Source organism: Dunckerocampus dactyliophorus, chromosome 3, assembly GCF_027744805.1.
Source record: "Dunckerocampus dactyliophorus isolate RoL2022-P2 chromosome 3, RoL_Ddac_1.1, whole genome shotgun sequence".
Classification (NCBI taxonomy): Eukaryota; Metazoa; Chordata; class Actinopteri; order Syngnathiformes; family Syngnathidae; genus Dunckerocampus; species Dunckerocampus dactyliophorus.
Window position 1 is genome coordinate 38,835,389 of NC_072821.1, and position 19,973 is coordinate 38,855,361.

The 19,973-nt window shown below is 44.4% G+C and overlaps 1 protein-coding gene across 5 annotated transcripts in view; it reads right to left on the bottom strand.

Moving 5' to 3' along the window:
* znf536 (zinc finger protein 536) overlaps positions 1-19,973 on the bottom strand; it is a 227,438-nt gene that overhangs the window by 61,606 nt on the left and 145,859 nt on the right. For all 5 annotated transcript variants that reach the window (XM_054770437.1, XM_054770438.1, XM_054770435.1 and 2 more), the window contains one exon: positions 3,033-3,191. In XM_054770437.1, the coding sequence (XP_054626412.1) occupies positions 3,033-3,191 (159 nt within the window). The remainder of the gene's footprint in view (positions 1-3,032; positions 3,192-19,973) is intronic.

Genomic DNA, 19,973 nt, shown 5'->3' on the forward strand with positions numbered 1-19,973 from the left:
AGTAGCATAGAGTTAAAATATTAAAGTCATTTTTTTTTTAAGTCGTAATTTACAAGAAACAGAAAAACAAAATAAAGTTGTTATTGTTGGAAAAAAAAAGCAGAAATGGAAAAAAGTCATTTATGAGAATAAAGTCACAAATATTGAGAAAAGTCATATTTTAACAACAAACAAATATAAGAAAATAATTTAAATATTATGAGGAAAAATAATGTCAATGTATAATGTAATAGCATCGAGTTATAAATACAAAAAAAGACTTTGAAAAAATTGTAATACTATGAGAAAGAAACTACATAAAATAAAGTTGTAATTTTTAGAAAATTTGGCGAGTGAAAATATAATAATATAATACATAATATATGTAATATAAAATATACCAAAATATAATAATAAAATATAATAAAATAATTACAAATAAAAATAATTTAAAAAATACAATAATATAATAATAATAATATGGGAATAAAGTCAGAATATCTTGGGGAAAACATAAATATAATTTAAGAGGAAAGTTGAAATATTAAAATATATATATTTAAAAAACACGAAAATGAGGAAAAAAAAAAGAGCAAAGACTAAAGTTGCAACTAAAAATATGCTTTTTCACGTATATGACAGGAGTGGTGTTTTTTTGTAGAAATATCCAATGTCTTGGCATATCTACAGTACATATGTTGCTTTACATACTGTAATATCATCTGGAAATACGTTTGGGCACCCCGGAGCTAAAAAGTCAACGACTATTGTGCTCTCTGGGAAAACACGGCTCCCAGCGTTTCGGCAGAGAACCGCACGTAACGCGTTCACCCCCAATTAAAGCTCAAAACGGCGTCGGAAAGGACGGCGTCGCGACCACGCAGAAGCATGATCCAGACTTAGCAACGATACGATACGCTTTCACGTCTGTCTGAGTCTCCAAAAGTCTCCAAGAACGCCAGGAAAGAAGTTGCTCCATTTCTTGTCATTTTTTGAAATAAGTGGCATGACAAAGTCGGGAGTTCATGGCTTGAGCTCCTTAGCTAATCCCGTCTCAAACATGACAACGTCAGCAAAAAATAAAATAAAATAGGTATTTTACGCAGGCGTTTCCCAAACCAATTTACATTTGTTCCACTAACAGATTGAGAAAGCGGCCTTCTTCAAGCACGCTATGTTAGCAGCCTTCTGCAAGTACAGTATGAAGGCCAGAAGATGTGGGCCGGGGGGGCTACAACCAGGGTGGTCTCTCTAGCTCACCGCAAAATGGAAAGAAAAAAAAATAAAAGCCAAGTTATTGTGACAGAATAAAAAGAAAAGAGAGCATTGATTTTGTTCAGCTGTAAAGGATTTCCACTTGGACCCGCGAGTGCGAGGATTACGCCGACGTGAAGAGCAGGAAGTGACAATGAGGTCACCCCCATTTTCAACAAGGTCTCCAGGAAGTGAGGGGGGGAGGCGGGGGGAGGTTGGATAATTTGTTTCATCTGTTCAAACAATGTGATGCATGTACGTGAAGTAGTTCAGGGGACTCCACAGCGCGGCCCTTTTTTATTGCCTGTGAACATACAATCACGAAAATGACAAGAAACATTTCAATTGGATTCCTTTTCGCCTTTTTAAAATGTCATTTTTATTTTATTTATATTAAAATAAAAATTGGAATTTGATTTGTTTTCACCTTTTTAAAGATTTATTTTTATGTAAAAATGAAAAATGCAACGGGATTGCTTTTCTCCATTTTTAAAACTATTGTGTTTATTTAGTTCATCTTTGAATAGAATTGTACTTTTGACCAGGATGACAACCATCAGGGTGACCCCTGAGTGCTGCCATTTGGAACCATTACGACCCCTGCTGCCACTTTCACCCATCGTCACCAAATTTGCGGGGATGTCCGGCAGGACAGGACACTCCAAAAAGTGCCAAGTTCTCAAACTAAGCATTTAGGTTTGGACCGAGCAATTTAAGCCAAAACCAGGGGTTGTATTTTGACAAACTCCTCCCAGGGACTTTGACCAAATGAGCCCAAGTGAAAATGACGGCTATTCCACGGATGGATGATGACAAGTTAAGAAGCGTTTTAGTCTACGTCATAAAATGTGGGCGGGGCATGGCGACAAACTTTGATGGTCAGTCTGAAGATTCACCACAAAAATGTAAACGTTAATAACTTGGGCCCACAAGGTGCGATCTTCATCATAATTGGTGTGCAGATGAAGGTGACATCCTGACGTTATTATGTTATTGGATTGGTGTTCATGTGGGCGGGGCGTGCTGACAAACATTGATGGTCAGCCTGACGATTTGCCACAGAAATGTAAACGTTAAAAAGGGTGACGTTCATCACAAGTGGCGTGTATGCTGAAGATGACATCCTGACGTTATGCGTTGGTCACCTCATGCATTAGTCACACTCGGCGGCAACAGGAAATGACAAAAAACAACAAAAACACTAACAATGTCGGACAAGGTTCCTCCAGTATGATCCACGCGTCCTTGCATGGTCTCACCGAGACTTTAACCCGGATTCTCCGTCGCGCGCTTATCTTTCTGTAGAGTGGTTTGACCTCAGCGTGACCTTACTGCGCCGAGCCTGGAAGCGGGGGATCGGCCCGCTTGACCGGAGGATCAAGTGAAATCAATGAGAGCTGTCGTCGCACGCACGTCCCTGAAGTGAGGACAGGCCTGCTTTGTTCCTGCGCGGACGTTATTGGGAGTCATCCAGTGTGAAATGAGCGTGGTGGGGTGATGTCATGGTGGGACACTGAAGCCTTGTTGTGCTTGCTGGAGCCACGCAGGAAACACCAGAATAGCGACAACTTGAAGCCCCCGTCTTGAAACACACACACACACACACACACACACACACACACACTGTCTAATGAGGTCGCTGTGGTGGACTAACGAGGACTAACGAGCGTGGCATCGCTTGCACTTCGGGATGGTGTGACTCGGGAAGCAGAGACCATCTGTGCTGGAGGTCTGACGTGTCGCCCAGACGATGGGACAAGCTGTCAATCAAAGATTCTGATGGAGAGTAGCAGACTGACCTGTGTGGATGCGCAGGTGGACCTTGAGGTGATGGGAGGTGCGGAAGGACTTGCCGCAGTAAGGACAGTCTTTGGAGGCGGAGCCGAGAGTCCGCTCGCGATGCTGCGACACCGACGGCGGAACGCTGACGGCCGCCTTCGCCGCCTCCTCCCCGACATCTGGAAGCACACAGCGGAGGGGGTGTCACTCGGAGCATATCACGTTATCATCATCATCAGGTTATCGTGATCATCGTCACGTTATCATTGTCATCATGCGGCGCTGCCTTCACATGGCCGACTGACGCCATTTTTTTACCAACTTTTGCAAAATTTCTGAGATGCTGTGAGGCTGTTTGGAAGTTACTTTCTTCCAGACTCCTGGACAACACAACGTCTAACATCGGGTGGTCACAGCTGCACTGCTTGGAACCCTCTGACTTCCTGGTGGGCAGAGTCTTAACTGTGAGATCCAAACAGCGTAAAATCCGTAGCCGCCGATGCTTCCTTCAGCACACATCAGCAAGTACAGGCTGGGCACTCGCACACTGGCACTCTTCAGTGCAGAAGTGCGTTCACAGTGATGCAGTGCACTGTCAGTACGCGGACGCTGCACTCAAAATGCTCAACACGGTGAGTGCTGGACACTTACCGCCCTCAAATGTTGCCATCTTGCCTACGTAGCGGAAGGGGAGGGATTAACTTGATATTATGATAGCGGACAAGCAACCCGCAACCCTGGTCGCCAGTCAATGGCAGGGCACATATAAGCAAAACAACCATCCACACTCTTATTTACACCCTCTTACTCTTATTATGTCTACTATATTGGGTAATAGGAGTGTAAAGGTGACTATAGGGGTGCTATGTCATGTCTAGAGGACTCTAATCATGTTACAACCCCTATTTTGAAGGTGGTCAACAGGTTTGCTATGCTCTAACTATGAAAATATTCCATTTGTAAATAAGGAATCCAACTTTGTGGAAATTCACTTACCATGGTTGGATACGGAACCGATTACCGTAAGAGTACACAGTGTCCACAGTACGCTTACTCACGTGTACCAATGGAAGTATTGCATTGGAGACACAGCCACAGTGTGTACGCTAATGAGGACAAGCCGTATCGAAACAAATGAAAACAGGAAGGAAGTGTCCATCACTTACTTACCATTTTGGCTATTTTGAGTGCAACATCCGGGTACTGACAGTGCACTGCACTCCAAACTTCTCAGTGTGAACACATTTATGTGCTCAAGAATGCCAAGTGTAAGTATGGAAGTGCACCACACGGTGTTTCCCTACCAAAGATTGGTCAAATACGGCTTACATGTCAGCTTGCATGTCTTATTTTCTCTGATTATGTTTACTATATTGGGTAATGAGAGCGTGAAGGTGACTGTAGGGGTGTTACTTCATGTCTAGAGGGCTCTCATCATGTTAAAAATATTATTTAGAAGGTGGCTATTACTCCTCGGTGTGAACGCACTGATGTACTTAAGAATGCCAAGTGTAAGTATGGAAGTGCACCACATGGTGTTTTCCTACCAAAGACTGGTGAAATAAAGTTTTCTTGTTCACGGACGAGTTTGTCACGGCGGTGAGGAGGAACAATGGCGGAGAAGAAAAGGACGAAGCGGGAAATAGATTTGACTGTGTCAGCATGGCAGGATTTCTCTCGCTCTGCCAGCTGATTGTGACAGCTCGCTGTCACAGATATGATGGGGTGATAACGGCTTTGACCCCCCCCCACTCCGTCTACGGGGAAAAAAAACGATGACGCTCACTTTAGTGCGACGGCAGTCTGTTATCAACGCAATCACCTCGCCGAGGAGGTGAGCGGTGACAACGTGGGAACGCGTTGACAGCCGCACAAGGCGAGGTGAGGGCCGGCGTAACGCGATGACGGCGCCGCCGCCGTTGCTTCCTTTGATGTGCTGACAGTCGCCATGGCAAGGTGCAGGGAGACAACACATGTCGCTCAATTAAAAATACCCACAATGGCCGCCGACGTGGCATTTGATGGACGGCGGCGCGCACAGGTTTAGCATCAAAGCATCGTCACGTGACGTGAAAACGTGTCTACCGGCTTGACTTGGTGGGAGTGTCACCGCAGCTTTGACTCCATCAATAAACACATTTTTTACACACGTCATTTTACACAATGAGAAGATTTATTTTTTTTCCTGGCAAACGCCCGCTTTAGGTTGACGGAATGCAAAGTGCCGAGTCAGCAGGTCCTGCACCCACCCTCCCCACGCTCACGCACGCACGCGCACGCACACATCAGGCCATTCAGCAGCAAAGCCGGCAAAAAGAAGCAGCACAAAAAGAGTGCTAAATGAATTTTTAAAGGAATAAAAATGTAGAAATGTGAGGGAGCGGAAAACGTTTGTTTTTTTTTTCTTTTACATCAAACTTTTAGTGTTGTGTTTGGCAGTGTCGTGTTCTAAGTGAGCATATTTCCTCACATAGCGGCCGGGTACGCTTGTTCAGGCAGCTGCAGAGAGTAGCAGCCGTTCATTAGAGGTAAGGCATTTATTTTTACAAATGCATGATTACACTTTCCTAAGAAAAGAGGGAACAAATATTCAAATTTAAAATAAATATTTAAAACATACAAAAAATATATACATTGCTTTTTTATTTTTTTCTGAAATATATTTGACATCATCCCCAAATAAACAACGGTTTTTAATAAGGGTGCACAATAATTATTGGGCCGATATGAGGGAATTATGACATCATACCAATAGATGGACCCGATAACCAATAACTAAAAAAAAAACAAAAAAAACGCTCCAATGAGGCGAGATTACCTGTACTGTGCGGGTAAGCAAATCAAGCACTCCTTTTTCTTCCTGGCTGTGACGTTACGGCCTGTCGTAACATCCCCTGAGCTCACTTGTAGACATTTCGCATGCTAGTTTGCTACCACGCCTGGGGCATTTTTTTGCCGTGTTGTTTGAAAAGTGCAAAAGGTTTGCCAGAGGCCTCCGTGGGGTCACACCGGCTGCTCAAACGTGTGCCCGAATACAGTGCACCTTGCTGGGCCACAGCAGGTGGCTCCCTTTCCCATGCATTCATTCATCTGTGGTGGGCCGCCACACATGGACATCACTCATAAACACATTTTCATGCATGTTGTCTGTCAGAGAATAAGCTCTCACAGGCGGCACCGTCTTGTTTGTGACATAAAAAAAATGGACAAAAAGAAGCGTTAATTTGTAGTTTAAAAAAAAAACAGAAAAAGCAGAGTTGATATTATTAATGTGTTTTTTCACGTATATGACCTAGCTGAGGTGAAATATACGCTAGATAACGTCTTAGCATATCTACATGTGTTTTACAAAATATCATCCTCTCATGTTTCACTCCGTGGCCCTCACTGGACACCCCTGCAGTGTGCATGTTGCTAAATGACACTTTCATAGCAGTTACACGAGGCACGCACTTTATAATATAAATCAAAGGTTAACACACACACGCACACACACACACACACACACACACGCACATGCAGGCTCACATTCATTTGCATTTTCATGCATGTTAAACAGAAATATTTTAAAAAAGCAAATAAATAAATAAATGAATAAATAAAGGGGCTACAATTCCCCCGGCGCCAGGCAAGGGGCCGCACCATACTGTCGCCCGAGTGGCCGCCTCATAAACATATTTCCAGCGGTCGACTGTACAGATCCTTTTTTGGCAAGCGCTCCACACATCGTGTAGCAGACACTCGCCCACCTGCCCGACGCAGATGGAGTCGAAATTAAAAAATCCCAAACACGGCTTAGACACGGCACATGCCAGGATGCTCGCGCGCACACACACACACACACACACACACACACACACACACACGCACACACACAATGTGGAGTGTCAGGGTTAACAGTGCTCCTGCAGGAAGACGACACACACTACGAGAGGATGCTGGCATCTAACAGCCCTTTAATAATAAATCTGCCACACACACACACACACACACACACACACATGCAAAGAAAGGTGTGTGTGTGTGTGTGTGTGTGTGTCTTTAATCAGTAGACTGATCCGTCTCTTTTAAGGTGGCCGCTCCAATTACTGTAAAAGTCATCGTGCTGCACATAACCACAAATATTGACACTTTATTGCACAACACATTTATGACATTTTGAAGGTCACCTCGTATATTAGGCCTCATCGCTCACAGCCGAGCCCGGGGAAGCATCTTCCGGCGATATCGATCCGCCCACTTTCTGACATGTTTTTTTTTTCTACCCCCCCCCAACCCCGTCTTTTCCATGCAAAGCGGATTGGCTGTCGGAGGCGTTAATGCGGGCGTCACAGGTGAGGCGCGTCGTAAACGAGCCCGTAAAGGTCGACGTCTTCGACGCCTTCGTTTAATTGCGCCTTCATCAGATTAGGCGTGTTTGGACTTTTATTCAAAAGGTTTCTGTGTTGACTGCATGATTTGGAGCAAGAAAACAAACCAGGCTTAAACCACCACAACAACATCGAGCGGAATCTCGGTTCTCATCATCATTCCCTTCCTAACGGTCTGACCAAAAACACAAACGTACCAAAAACCAAAACCAAATGCCTTATCGTACCCAAACCATGATGAAGGCGATCCTTTACCTATTGATTAGAACCAGTGATACCTTACTTATGCCGGTCAATTGGTTCCAGCCCCGACTTTGAAAAGTAGGATTCCTTATTTATAAATGTCATATCTTGGTAGTTAGGATAGTATAGAAAACCTGTTTACCACCTTCTAAAAATACTTTTTAACATGATTAGAGCCCTCGAGACATGAAATAACACCCCTATAGTCACCTTTACACTCCTATTACCCAATACTCTGTATAGTAGACATAATAAGAGAAAATAAGACATAGAAAACATAGAAAACCTGTTTACCACCTTCTAAATATGCTTTTTTTTAACATGATTAGAGCCTTCTACACATGAAATAGCATCCCTATAGTCACCTTTACACTCTTATTACCCAAGATAGTGGACATAATAACAGAAAATAACACATATAAGACAAAGAAGACCTGTTTACGAACTTCTAAATATATATTTTTCAAATATTATAGCCCTCTAAACATGAAATAACACTCCTATAGTCACCTTTACACTCTTATCACCAAAAATAGTAGACATAATAAGAGCAAATAAGACATAACACATAGAAAACCTGTTTACCACCTTCTAAATATTTTTTAACATGATTAGAGCCCTCTAAACATGAAATAACTCCCCTACAGTCACCCTTTTGCTCCGACTACCAATATAGTAGACATAACAGAAAATAAAGACATATTAGGCGTAGAAAACCTGTTTATAATCTTCTAAATGTGTTTTTTGACATCATCAGAGCCCTCTAAACATGAAATAACAGCCCTATAGTCACCTTTACACTCCTGTCACTTGTTTGATTTCAAGTCCATGGTGGTGGTGTTTGAAGGCAACATGACGGTACGAAATCCATGTGACGTAAGTGCAGCAACCGTGCCTCCTCGCCTGCCACCATGAGCACATAACTACAGTATTTCCGATAAGCAGTCTGAGATGAAGAGATGTGTCATATTTCATGTTTAGAAGATGTGTATTCATCTACATTTGACTGCAGCGTCAAAGCCGGCTGAGCAGACATCTGTTTTTTTAGTCGCACCTAATTCCTAAGTGTGTACCCCCCCCCCCGACCCCTCAAAAAAAGATAGAAAATACATAAATGGATCTTTAAATGTGACATTGGAAGCTCTTTCAAGCTGCCATCAATGTTCAAATCTGGTGAATTTATCATCTGTGAGCATGCGAGTGCAGAAGGAGCGAGGAAGTCCATGTTTAATTCACGTCTATCTGATCTGAGAGCAGCTCCTCTCCCCTCTGCCTTTACTGGTGTCACGCCGGCGTAATGGAACATGCCAGAACAAAGGCTCCCGGATCAGATTGGAGCAGAGTTGAACGGGCCATCTGGGAGGCAGGCTGAGTATCAGTCACTCCGCCGGCTGTCGGCTGCACTAGCAACACACACACGCTTGCTCCACGCTATCTGTGTGTGTGTGTGTGTGTGTGTGTGACTCCGCCTCCCTGCCTTACCTCCACCACAGGGACACCAGGGCATCCTCCATGACTGACTGACAAATATATAAATTGATCAAGATCTGACACCCTGCGTGTGCTTGTGTGTGTGTGTGTGTGTGTGTGTGTGCGTGTGACGACCACACCCTGCTCTCATTAATGGAGGAGGAAAACAACAACAGGACACCCTGCAACATCACCATGCTCCAGAATGTGACAGGTTCTAGAAGCCACGTGGTGGAATGGGATTGATGTGATAGAGTTATGTGACAGTATCCACACTCTACTTGATATGGACATGTTCTACAGTACATAGAACATGGAGACATAGAGCAAATGTACTTGTATTTATTTCAAACAGGGCTTTTTCTACAATGCATATTACATGCTAGAGCGGTTTTTACTTCACAATGCACTTGGATATGTCCATGTTTGACATCTTGTAGAACAGGGGTGGGCAAACTGCGGCCCGCCGAGCATCCTAATCCGGCCCACCGGGTGTTTCTAAATTCCTTTTTTTTAAACACAGAAGGTGTAGCCGGCAACGTGACTTGCTGTGCCGTTGTGGCTCGCTGGAGTCGCCGAAACAGTCCGATGAGATCTGTAGCTTGCAGACGAAAGCCACGTCAACACACACGACGCACAAACTAACCTCCCTACTGCACCGTGTGGGCATACAAACAAACATCCACACGCCATGTAGTCCTGTCGCAAGGCATGCTGGGTAGCCCGTGGTTCTCTTTCTCCCAACATTTGGCATTTTTGCTATCTTTTATTGTTCATAGTTGTTAGAGCTGGAGTACCCAGCATGCCTTGCGGGCATTTGGAAACAACAGTTTATATATAGACGGCCCCTCCGCCAAACCTTTTAACCCAATGTGGCCCGCGAGTCCAAGAGTTCTAGAATGGGTTTGATAAAGCATTTGCATAAAACATGTTCTTGAATGTGCTTATCATTGTATGTTCCAGAATGTTGTGTGGTTGAAGAGGACTAATACTGACTTGTATTTAACTTCGACTTGTTCTAGAGCTTAATATGACATGTTCTAGAATGCATTTAAATAGGGCAGATGTAGTTACATTGACTTACGGGAAGACATTCTATTCTAGAACACATCTTATATGCCACGTGTTCTAGACTGTTTTTGAATCTCATTAAGAGAACCTACTCCAGAATGGACTTGAATATGACCATGTTTGACATGTTCTAGAATGTGTACTACTAAGTCTTTACATAGGATAAGTTCTTGAATTCTATTCTTGAATGTGCTTATGATTGTATGTTCCAGAATGTATATAATGGTTCTAGAGTGTTTTCTAGAATGTGGTTGCATGGCGTGTTCATTTAGAATGTATTTAACATGAACTTGCTCTAGAATGTCAGCCATTTTGGATGGAGTTGAATATGCTATGTTCTAGAATGTATTCCAGTTGGGAAGATGTAGTTGTATTTTTTCAAGTTCTAGAAAGCATGTGGTATGTTCTGGAGTGTTTCTGAATGTAATGAAGAGAACCTGCTCTACAGTGGACTTGAATGTGACCATGCTTGACATGTTCTAGAACACGTTTTACGAAGCAAATACATCGGACACGTTCTTGAATCATGTGCTCCAGAATGTATGTGGTGTGTACTAGAGTGTGTTTGAGAATGTGCTGAAGACAGGAAGTGTTCTAGAATGCATTTAAATAGGGCAGGGTGCTGCATTGATTGCAAGTAGGGCACGTTCTAGAGAACAGGTGGCACTGTAGCAGGGACAGTCATGAACGTTAAATGTTGGAGAGCATCTGCTAGCTAGGACACGGCCTGGACCACATCGGGACGTGTTCTAGCGTGTGTTTAAATAGGAGTCATTTTTAGGGGAAGTTGAATGTGGCGTGTTCTAGAAGGCATGTAAGTAGGGCAGGGTCTTGACCCGTTCCAGGGACACGGTACATGGAAGTAGGACATTTTGTAGAACATATCCCACATAGGACACGTCTGCGGTGTCATGAATAGGATATGTCCTTGAATGGGTTGGAAAAGGAGGTTTCGGGTGTGCGTGATCTATGATAGACGTAAATATGGCGGCTTCCAGAGTCGATGCATGTTGATATGATATGGTTTTCCATGAAGACGCTTGAAAGATGACGACTTTTACGTTTGATTTTTGATTGGAATGTCTACAGGTCGCCTTTGAGTGTTTTCCATACAGTCATTCATTCATTCATTCATTCATTCATTCATTCATTCATGGCACCGAATCTACAGTACGTGTCTGATGTTTTAAGGCGCTAGCGTGTTCAAACTTGAATGCGACTTGCGTTAAAGAACCACACTTTAGGGTCCAGACGGGACCATCGATGCAGGACCTGTTTTATGCTCTATAAGTACGTTTCTAGTTCTTCATTCTAGAAATCACTTTCAGGAAATCAAAGTGTCATAAAAAATGTTTTGCTTTCTGCTCGTCCATTATTCTAATGCATCATGTGACCAAAATTGGACAGGAGAGGGAGGGAGGGGTGTGGGAATCAAAACATGGAGGGGGGGGGGGGGGCAAAATGTGATGACATCATTTGAAAGGCATTAGGCTTTTAAAAATGTGCCCAAGGGGTGGGGGGTGGGGAGCAAGATTTCCTTACGCCGGAGCAACACAACACCATCCGGCCTCTCGTACACACACACACACACACACACACGCACACGCACACGCACACCTACACACACACACAGTTGTTTTGATTTGGAGCGCTGCCATCTTTGTGCGCGTGCGGCGGGTGCGAGTTAATCAATTTGAGGTTTAGTTACACTGCTGACGCTCGCATTCCCGCCGCCGCGCCGATCTCCACGCACAGAATTTATTAAGCAAACAACAATTACCATTAAACGCCGCCGCATTAGTCGCCCGTTTACTGCCTGACAAGGACCACTTCTCCACATCCTCCGTCCTCGCCGAGGGCCGCTGTGATGTGTGGAGAAACTTCCACAAGCGGTCTTCTCTTATAGTTTCTCTCCGGGGGATGTGAGAACTCTCTGAGGTATCACAACAAGCCGAAGGCAGACGCTTGTGAAAGAAAAACGCACGGAGACGGAGACGGGGGGGGGGTTTGCAACGCTGCAAATTTCACACGGCGACGGCCGCCTCGCCGCCACTTCCTGTTTGACCCCGGCGAGGCGCGGGAAGACAGCCAAGGCGCGGCAAAAAAACAAAAAAAACAAAAGAAAAAAGCGAGCAAATAAATGGAAATAAAGGCGAGTTGTTGTTTGGCAGATGAAAACAGAACGCGGCGGTAAACAGGGGCACCAGATGTTCTTTGATGTTAATAATGGCATTTATTATTAATATTAATTAGACCGCACTCAGCAATACATTTGGGCCATTTCCAAGTCAATTAAGCAAAATGGCATTCGGGAGATGTTGAGACGACATTTTAAGGCAGGTGTTCGCTCCCCCCCACCGCACCCCCCTGCACCACCACAGCCCCCCTTCCTTCCCTTAATAAAACATTTTTGCAGCTCCTGAAAAACGACCCATTTTTTAGGCAGATTTGATTTATTTTGCCTTTGTTTGTGAGCACGCACACACACACACACACACACACACACACACACACACACACACACACACACATTCAAGCGTATCCTGAGGATGGCCTTTAAGTAAAGTGTGCATTTATTTCATTTAAAATAGAACGGCAGTGATTGTGCTAATGGTCCAGGAAATAGACCGGTCCAAATTGAGCTTCATCCTGATTACGACCATCACCGTGATGATAATGAAAGGACTACCTTCCGCTTCACCAACAACATGAGCGCCACCGAGTGTGCTTTTACCCTGAAGCACCAGGGAGGGCGCCAACACGCACTGTGAAAGTCAGTTTCCGTGTAGTAGGATTCCTTATTTAAAAATGGGCATAGAAAACTTTCTAAATATGCTTTTTAACATTATTAGAGCCCTCTACACATGAAATAACACCCCTATAGTCACACCTTTACACTCCTATTACCCAATACACTAGGTCCCCAACTTACGAACACCCGACTAGCGAACATTCGCGGATACGAACACAAGCTGACTGGTCTATATTTTATTTCATTTTGCCTTGTAGTAACTCAATCAGTATTTCTACTGCTACTGTACATGCTTGACCAGTAGAGGGCGCTGTGACACTGCTAATGCAGCCTGAGAGCTAATGAGACCAACAGAGGAAGAGTTAGACTGGGGAGATACAGTGTAAAGCTAAATGGAAAGCTAAATGATACAACCCGGACAGAGCGTGTGATTAAAGTTTATGAAGAGTTAATAGGCCTGCTTAATTCTACACCACCCACAGAACACTACCTCTTTTAGAAGAGTCTAACCACCACCACCATTTGTCCTTTTTTTCAATATCTCCTCCTCCTCCTCCACAACGATGTATGCTCGACCACTCCTCTTCAAAGGTAAATAACATTTATCACTACGTATTATTATATCACTTTTATTATTGTTTTTTTCATTCATTATCCTGGTTTAATATTACTACTGCATCCAAACTCATATTTACATACATACACATGTACTGTATATGTATGCACGTACATGTAGTACCTATATCATTAGTAATAACATACATACACATATACTGTATATGTATACACGTACATGTAGTACCTATATCATTGCTAATATTACCTTTTACCCTACTTAAGAACAATTCGACATAAGAACGATCGTCTGGAACCAATTGTGTTTGTAAGTTGGGGACTTAGTGTATAGTAGACATAGTCACAGAAAATAACAAATATCAGGCATAGAAAACCTGTGTATGACCTTTTAAATACTGTTCTTAACATTACAGTATTAGAGCCCTCCAGACATGAAATAACACCCCTATAGTCACCTTTACTCTCCTATTACCCAATATAGTCGACATAATAAGAGAAATCAAGACGTATCAGGCAAGACAAAAACCTGTTTACAACCTTCTAAATATGCTTTTTAACATTATTAGAGCCCTCTACACATGAAATAACACCCCTATAGTCACCTTTACACTCTTATTACCCAATATAGTAGACATAATAAGAGAAAATAAGACATAAATAAGACTCACCTATGTTAGCATTGGGACAGTTATTTTTTTTTCACTTCCTGTTGTGTACAGGACTTCCTGTGGTGGCTATTGTCTCATCAATGTAACATTACTGACACCTAGTGACCAGTGTAGAATACTACATCGCAACATCTTTGAATGCATCTTCTGAATGCCTGATTTGTATTTTACTACATTTGTTTTCCATTTTCATACTTGCAAATGCTTCATTTAGGCAAACAAAAACATGTACAAATTGCTTAAATATGGATTTTTAAAAACTAATAATAGGTTGTATTTGACCACAAAACAGCACGATTCATTTGAAAAAGCAAAGTGGATGAGGGAGGATGAGGGATGATGAGGGATGATGAGGTATGATGAGAGATGATCGTATTCTGCCAGAGAATAAGAAGACGTAGCAGGAGTGATCATACATATTACATACTGTATACATTTAGCCAGTACTCAGACCCCTCTAGATCACACTTATTTTCATAAAGGAACTCCAGTGAGGAGATCGCTCATCTCAACGAGCAGCGGGTGCTGCTCTGGGCCCCCCCCCCAAAGCACTCCCAGGAGGCTCTGTCTCGTTTGTGACATTACAAACAATCCATTTGTATTTCTACATTTATATTTGTTTAGCGTTTCGTCTTTTTTTTACCTACTTTTTACTAAAGCGTCATGGCTGATTATGTAAATTTGATGACTACATGACTACGTCATTACGTCACCCCCCCAACTGACACACACCTCTTGGACTGGTGTGTGTGTGTGTGTGTTCATGCATGCTCTGCTATTGGCGAGGGGTGTTTTTTTGTTCCCCTCATGGCGGGGGCTGCGGTGGCGTACGAGAGTACATTAACAATCTGCGCGTTCATTTGTCAGCGTGCACGACTTGGACGGCGCGGCGCGGCACGGCTGCACTTTCCAACGCTGAGAATTAATGAACGCGCCGCGCCTCGCAACAAACATGCACCTGTGCCGCAGAGATGCTAATCACTAACATTTATATTTATTAGCCGGCCCCCGCTTCCAAAACTGCACACACTTGTGGAAGTGGGGGTGCGGGAGAAGAAGAAGAAGAATGGGAGGAGAGAATTTTTTCATTGTATTTTTTTAAATGAAGCTCATGAAAAGTGCCTTGCTTGGTAAAAGTGTGTGTTTTTGCGCATGGGAGGGGTAGGTGTGTGCTGACATGATGATACCAGCATCACCACTGCAAGTCAACGTGGTGGCAACCACAGTAACACCACTCCTCCTCTTCCCTTCATTTGGATGCTGTTCTAACCCCCCCCCCCCAACAGAAGGTGGCTCTCCCAGTCGGTGAAGGCGACGCCACGGCCCAGCCAGAGGAGGAAGAGGAATGATGCCATAAGTTACTGCCTGGCACGGACCCACCTTTGTTCCTCCTGTACAACCCTCAAATCCACCCCCATCCCCATGCCCCCATGCCCGCCACCCCCACCACCACAGTGATTCAGGCATCAAAGAGCACTGGGAAAAGACACACACTCTTCAACCTGAGGGTAACTTTATCATTGCACCACGATGATCACGCTGTGGATGGTGCCTGTGTGTATGTGTGTGTGCGCGTGCACGTGTGTGTGCGCGTGCACGTGTGTGTGTCCACCACTCCATGAGAGAATGGAGGCAGATGGGGACAGAGGTGTGTCTCTCTTTTAGGACGGGAAGATCAATTGCTAATGTGTTTTTCTACACACGGACACACTCTAGCCAGTCAAGTGTGTGTGCATGTGTGCGTGTGTGTGTGTGTGTGTGTGTGTGTGCGTGCGTGTGCGCCAGAGTGTATTCATCACGCCGCCCTCTCAGTCTGCGTTGGCAGGAAGTTGTGTGGTTACCATTAGTGAAGGATGACTAGGTGTCTGTCTCTCTGTCACTGCTAGGCTGCTGGATGTGTAGGGAAGGAGGCAGGAAATGAAGGGACAAGGGAAGGAAAAGGAAATGAGGAGGAAAGGGAAAGGAGAGGAAGCCAAGATAAAAGGACAAGGAAAGAACAGTAAAAGACAAACTCAAACCAAGAATAGGGAAAGGAAAGATGAAGGGAAGAATGGAACTGTTTGGACGAGGACAAGGGAACAAAGGGAACATAAAGGAAAATAAAACTATGAGAAAAAGTCCAGGAAATAAAAAGGACATTAAGTAAAATGTATAAGAAAAGGAAAGGGAAATGTTAATTGAGGAAAGTGATGAGGAAAGGAAAGGACAGTAAAAGAAAAGAAAAACTTTCAACCAAGAAAAGGGAAAGTAAGGAGGGAGGGAAGAATGGAAATGTTTGGACAAGGAAAAGGAAACAATTGGAATGTAAAGGAAAAGAAAAGGAGGAGAAATGGCAGGAAAGGAAAGAAACACGTTCACTGATGAAAGTGATGAGGAAAAGGAAAGGGCAGTAAAGGAAAAGGAAAGTCGAGGGAGTAAAAGTAAGTTGAGGAACTTGAGAGGAATCAAAAAAGCATGCAAAAGAAACAAAAAAAGAAAAGCAAGAGGTAGATAGGATAGGATAGGAAGAAAATGAAGCATGTTTGCATCATTTAAAGGTATAGAAATGCACACACACACACACACACACACACACACACACACACACACAGCTTTCATGTGTGTCATTCACAAAGTAAAGACAAGACGTTGATGCACGGCCCTACGTGGCTTCTTTAACGCCGAGCAGCGTCACGCGCCTCCATGAGAACACATTGATTTCCTATTCACTGCAGCTCCTGTTAAATCAACAGCACACACAATGGGCCAATCAGAGAGCTGCACCACGCTCCACCGCAACGCACGCTACAGTAAAACCACAATGACGACTACACACACACACGCGCACGCACGCGTTAGCGTCCGCGCCAGCTACGCATCATCATTAGCATGCGCTAATTATCACGGGCTGATCGATAGTTCACGTTAAAGACATGTGACCACAAGATGCCACGTGCACTTCCTGCTACTGTCTGCTTCCCGCCATGCGTGCACTATGTGTGTGTGTGTGTGTGTGTGTGTGTGTGTGTGTGTGTGTGTTGTCTGGCTGGGCAGTAAATCCAAGGCACAAGGACACGTTGCTTCTCCTCTTCTATGAACTTGTCCAATGTCTGGCAAAATGAAATAAAAAGATTTATACTGCCTGAACAAACCGGACACCTCTGCTTATGTGTGTGTGTGTGTGTGTGTGTGTGTGTGTGTATGTGCACAAACTATAGTGGCAAACTCCCACATGACTTGTGTGCGTTTTGACAAAGGGGGCGGAGCTACTGACAAGCGGTGCGGCGTCTCAATAAACAAACGTGAAAACATGTTAAATCACGGCCGGTGAGGGAAGAGTTAAACGCTGCAGGCCTGCTGCCTCCGGCCATTGTGCAACACGCACACACACACACATGCACGCACACAGTCATTGAGATGCACACACACACGCACAGTGCCCATTAAAGAGCACGCTCTGTCCCACTCGCATCATTTTAATTTGTTATGAAGGTCATTGACAGCAAGTAATAATCACCATTGGGGATCTAACAATTTGCCATTTCTGAACATTGAGGCGCTGATGACTCAACTATTAATAGACTGTAGCCCCCCCCCACTCGCTGTCCACCCCCCTCCAACGCCACAGCCCCCACACACACTGTCCTCTTAAATAATTAGAAACCATTAACCTTATTTTGTGCTCTGAAACACACACACACACACACACACACACACATGCAGTCACGCCTTAAATAATGTTGATGGTGTTGTTTCATCTGCAGTGAGAGCACATGACCTGCAGGGGGGGTGAGAGTGTGTGTGCGTGAGACAAGAAGTCATTAGTCTTGTCGTGCTTGGCTTTAAAATGTTCACTCTGATTTGCTTCAGTCCGCGCTGATGAATTAAGCACATCTTCCCCGCACAATGCTGACTTTTCTTTGCGGAGAAACTCATTTAGCGCGAGCGTCGGACGCAAGCAAATAAGTCTTAAGCTCTATTTTTATCCGCCGTTTGTTCTGTTTTTTTTTGTTTGTTTTTTTTTAAGTGATCGTCAGCTTTCGGGCCGCGCAGTCGGACTTCTTTATCTGTGTGAGGCTCAACAACTCAAGACTAATTACAAATTAATCTGCACACGGATATCTGCGGCGTTTATTTCGAGAGCGTGCGCAGAGGCGGGCGGGCGGGCCGCAGACAAAACCCAGAAGAGACATCGGCCCGTAATTGCCTGCTCGCCGAATCCACGCAGCAACATCAGGCTGGCGATTGTGCAGATGAATAATTGATCGCTAGCCCGATAGCACCAAGGGGGCTCCGCTTTGGGGTCCCTCCTTAGGGGCGGGCGGGTCTGCTGTTGTACTCATGCAGAAGGTCAAGTAGCCCCGCCGTGGGAACCCGAACACAAAGTACTTTTTACGCCTGCAGGAACATTCCTGACTTTTTTTATTTGTAATGAAAACATTGACAAACGTCAGTTTATTATGAAAGGTAGCGGACGATGTGTCACCGTCAGATCACGTTTCAGGATTTGACCAGCATCACGATTGGCTGGGAGAGGTCCCATGGTCCCACTGCCTCAGGGTGGGGCGTTCAGGGTCAGCTTCAAACATGAGTCTTTGGGAGTCAGCTGGAGTCTGATTGGACCTTGAGCTAGAACTGGATCCACCTGGCCCACTGACTGATACAGTATTTTAACCCCCCCAACCCCTCCCACCCTTGTGTGTGACAGAGAGATATACTGTATATATACTGTATATAGAGAGAGAGAGAGAGAGAGAGTCAGATCGGACCACCGCTTAGCTTCCTGCTGGGAAAATCAGCTTTGATTTGTTGCCTGCTAGCCGTGCTATGTCGCTATCTATTACTCACCGTGTCTGTACAGGCGGCCCCCAACCCCCAACCCCCAACACACACACACACACACACGCACACATCCCGTCCCCGCGGCAGGGAACCTCTGGGCACCTTGACTGTCGTTGAACTGCTGGTGGCACGCGGCGGCTGAGGAAATGGGTCATTAAATCTGACTAACCGGGGCCAGCCCCCCCGGTGGCCTGGATCTGTTTCCAATCAGATAGACTTCTCTTACATGAGAGGCGGCGAGGAAGCCGGTGGAGCAGCCCAAAGCGGACATTAGTGTCGGTGCAGCCCCGCTCTTCTAATAGCCACAGCTAACAAGGACCGCTGGACTTGTTTCTGCTTTTGTTTGTGCGCGGTCCTCCCAAAGGAGCTCTTCCTCTGCACTCCTCTCGTGGAACGTTCCCACACACCTGTTCCATCCAGGCCACTTCAATATAGAGAATTCTTTTAGTTTTACAGGCAGAAAACTATGAGAAATAATTCTAAATGAGGCAAGGATGGAAGTTATTGTTGATGCTGACCACCCGTGCATCCTGCTCAGATGGAATCCACCTACTTTATACTGTATGATACCATATGATACCATACGATACCATATGATACAGTACAGGGCAAATGGACACCGGTAGTTTGCCATGTGCAATATTGTATGAAAAAAAATCCCAGAATTTTGGCAAAAATTTCAATGAAAAACTGAATTATACAAAATCTGAGCCTGGGAAAACCGTCCTATAGGTTCTTCCTAAGTAAGTACTTAAGTAACTCGTTTCTGTAAAGGCTTGGTTCAATCTATGTGCAAACTAACCTAAACCTAAACACTGCAGATATTGTAGCCTTCAGCAAACTAAACGTACGTGTCCTTGTAAACATTCAAGACGGTTTAGGCTCGTCCAACGTCCTTGTGTTTGGCCACATCACACGGCAGGTCAATTCCAATTTTTTTGGCTCATATGTGATCTGTATCTGATTTCTTTATGTCAGTGTGAACAGTAC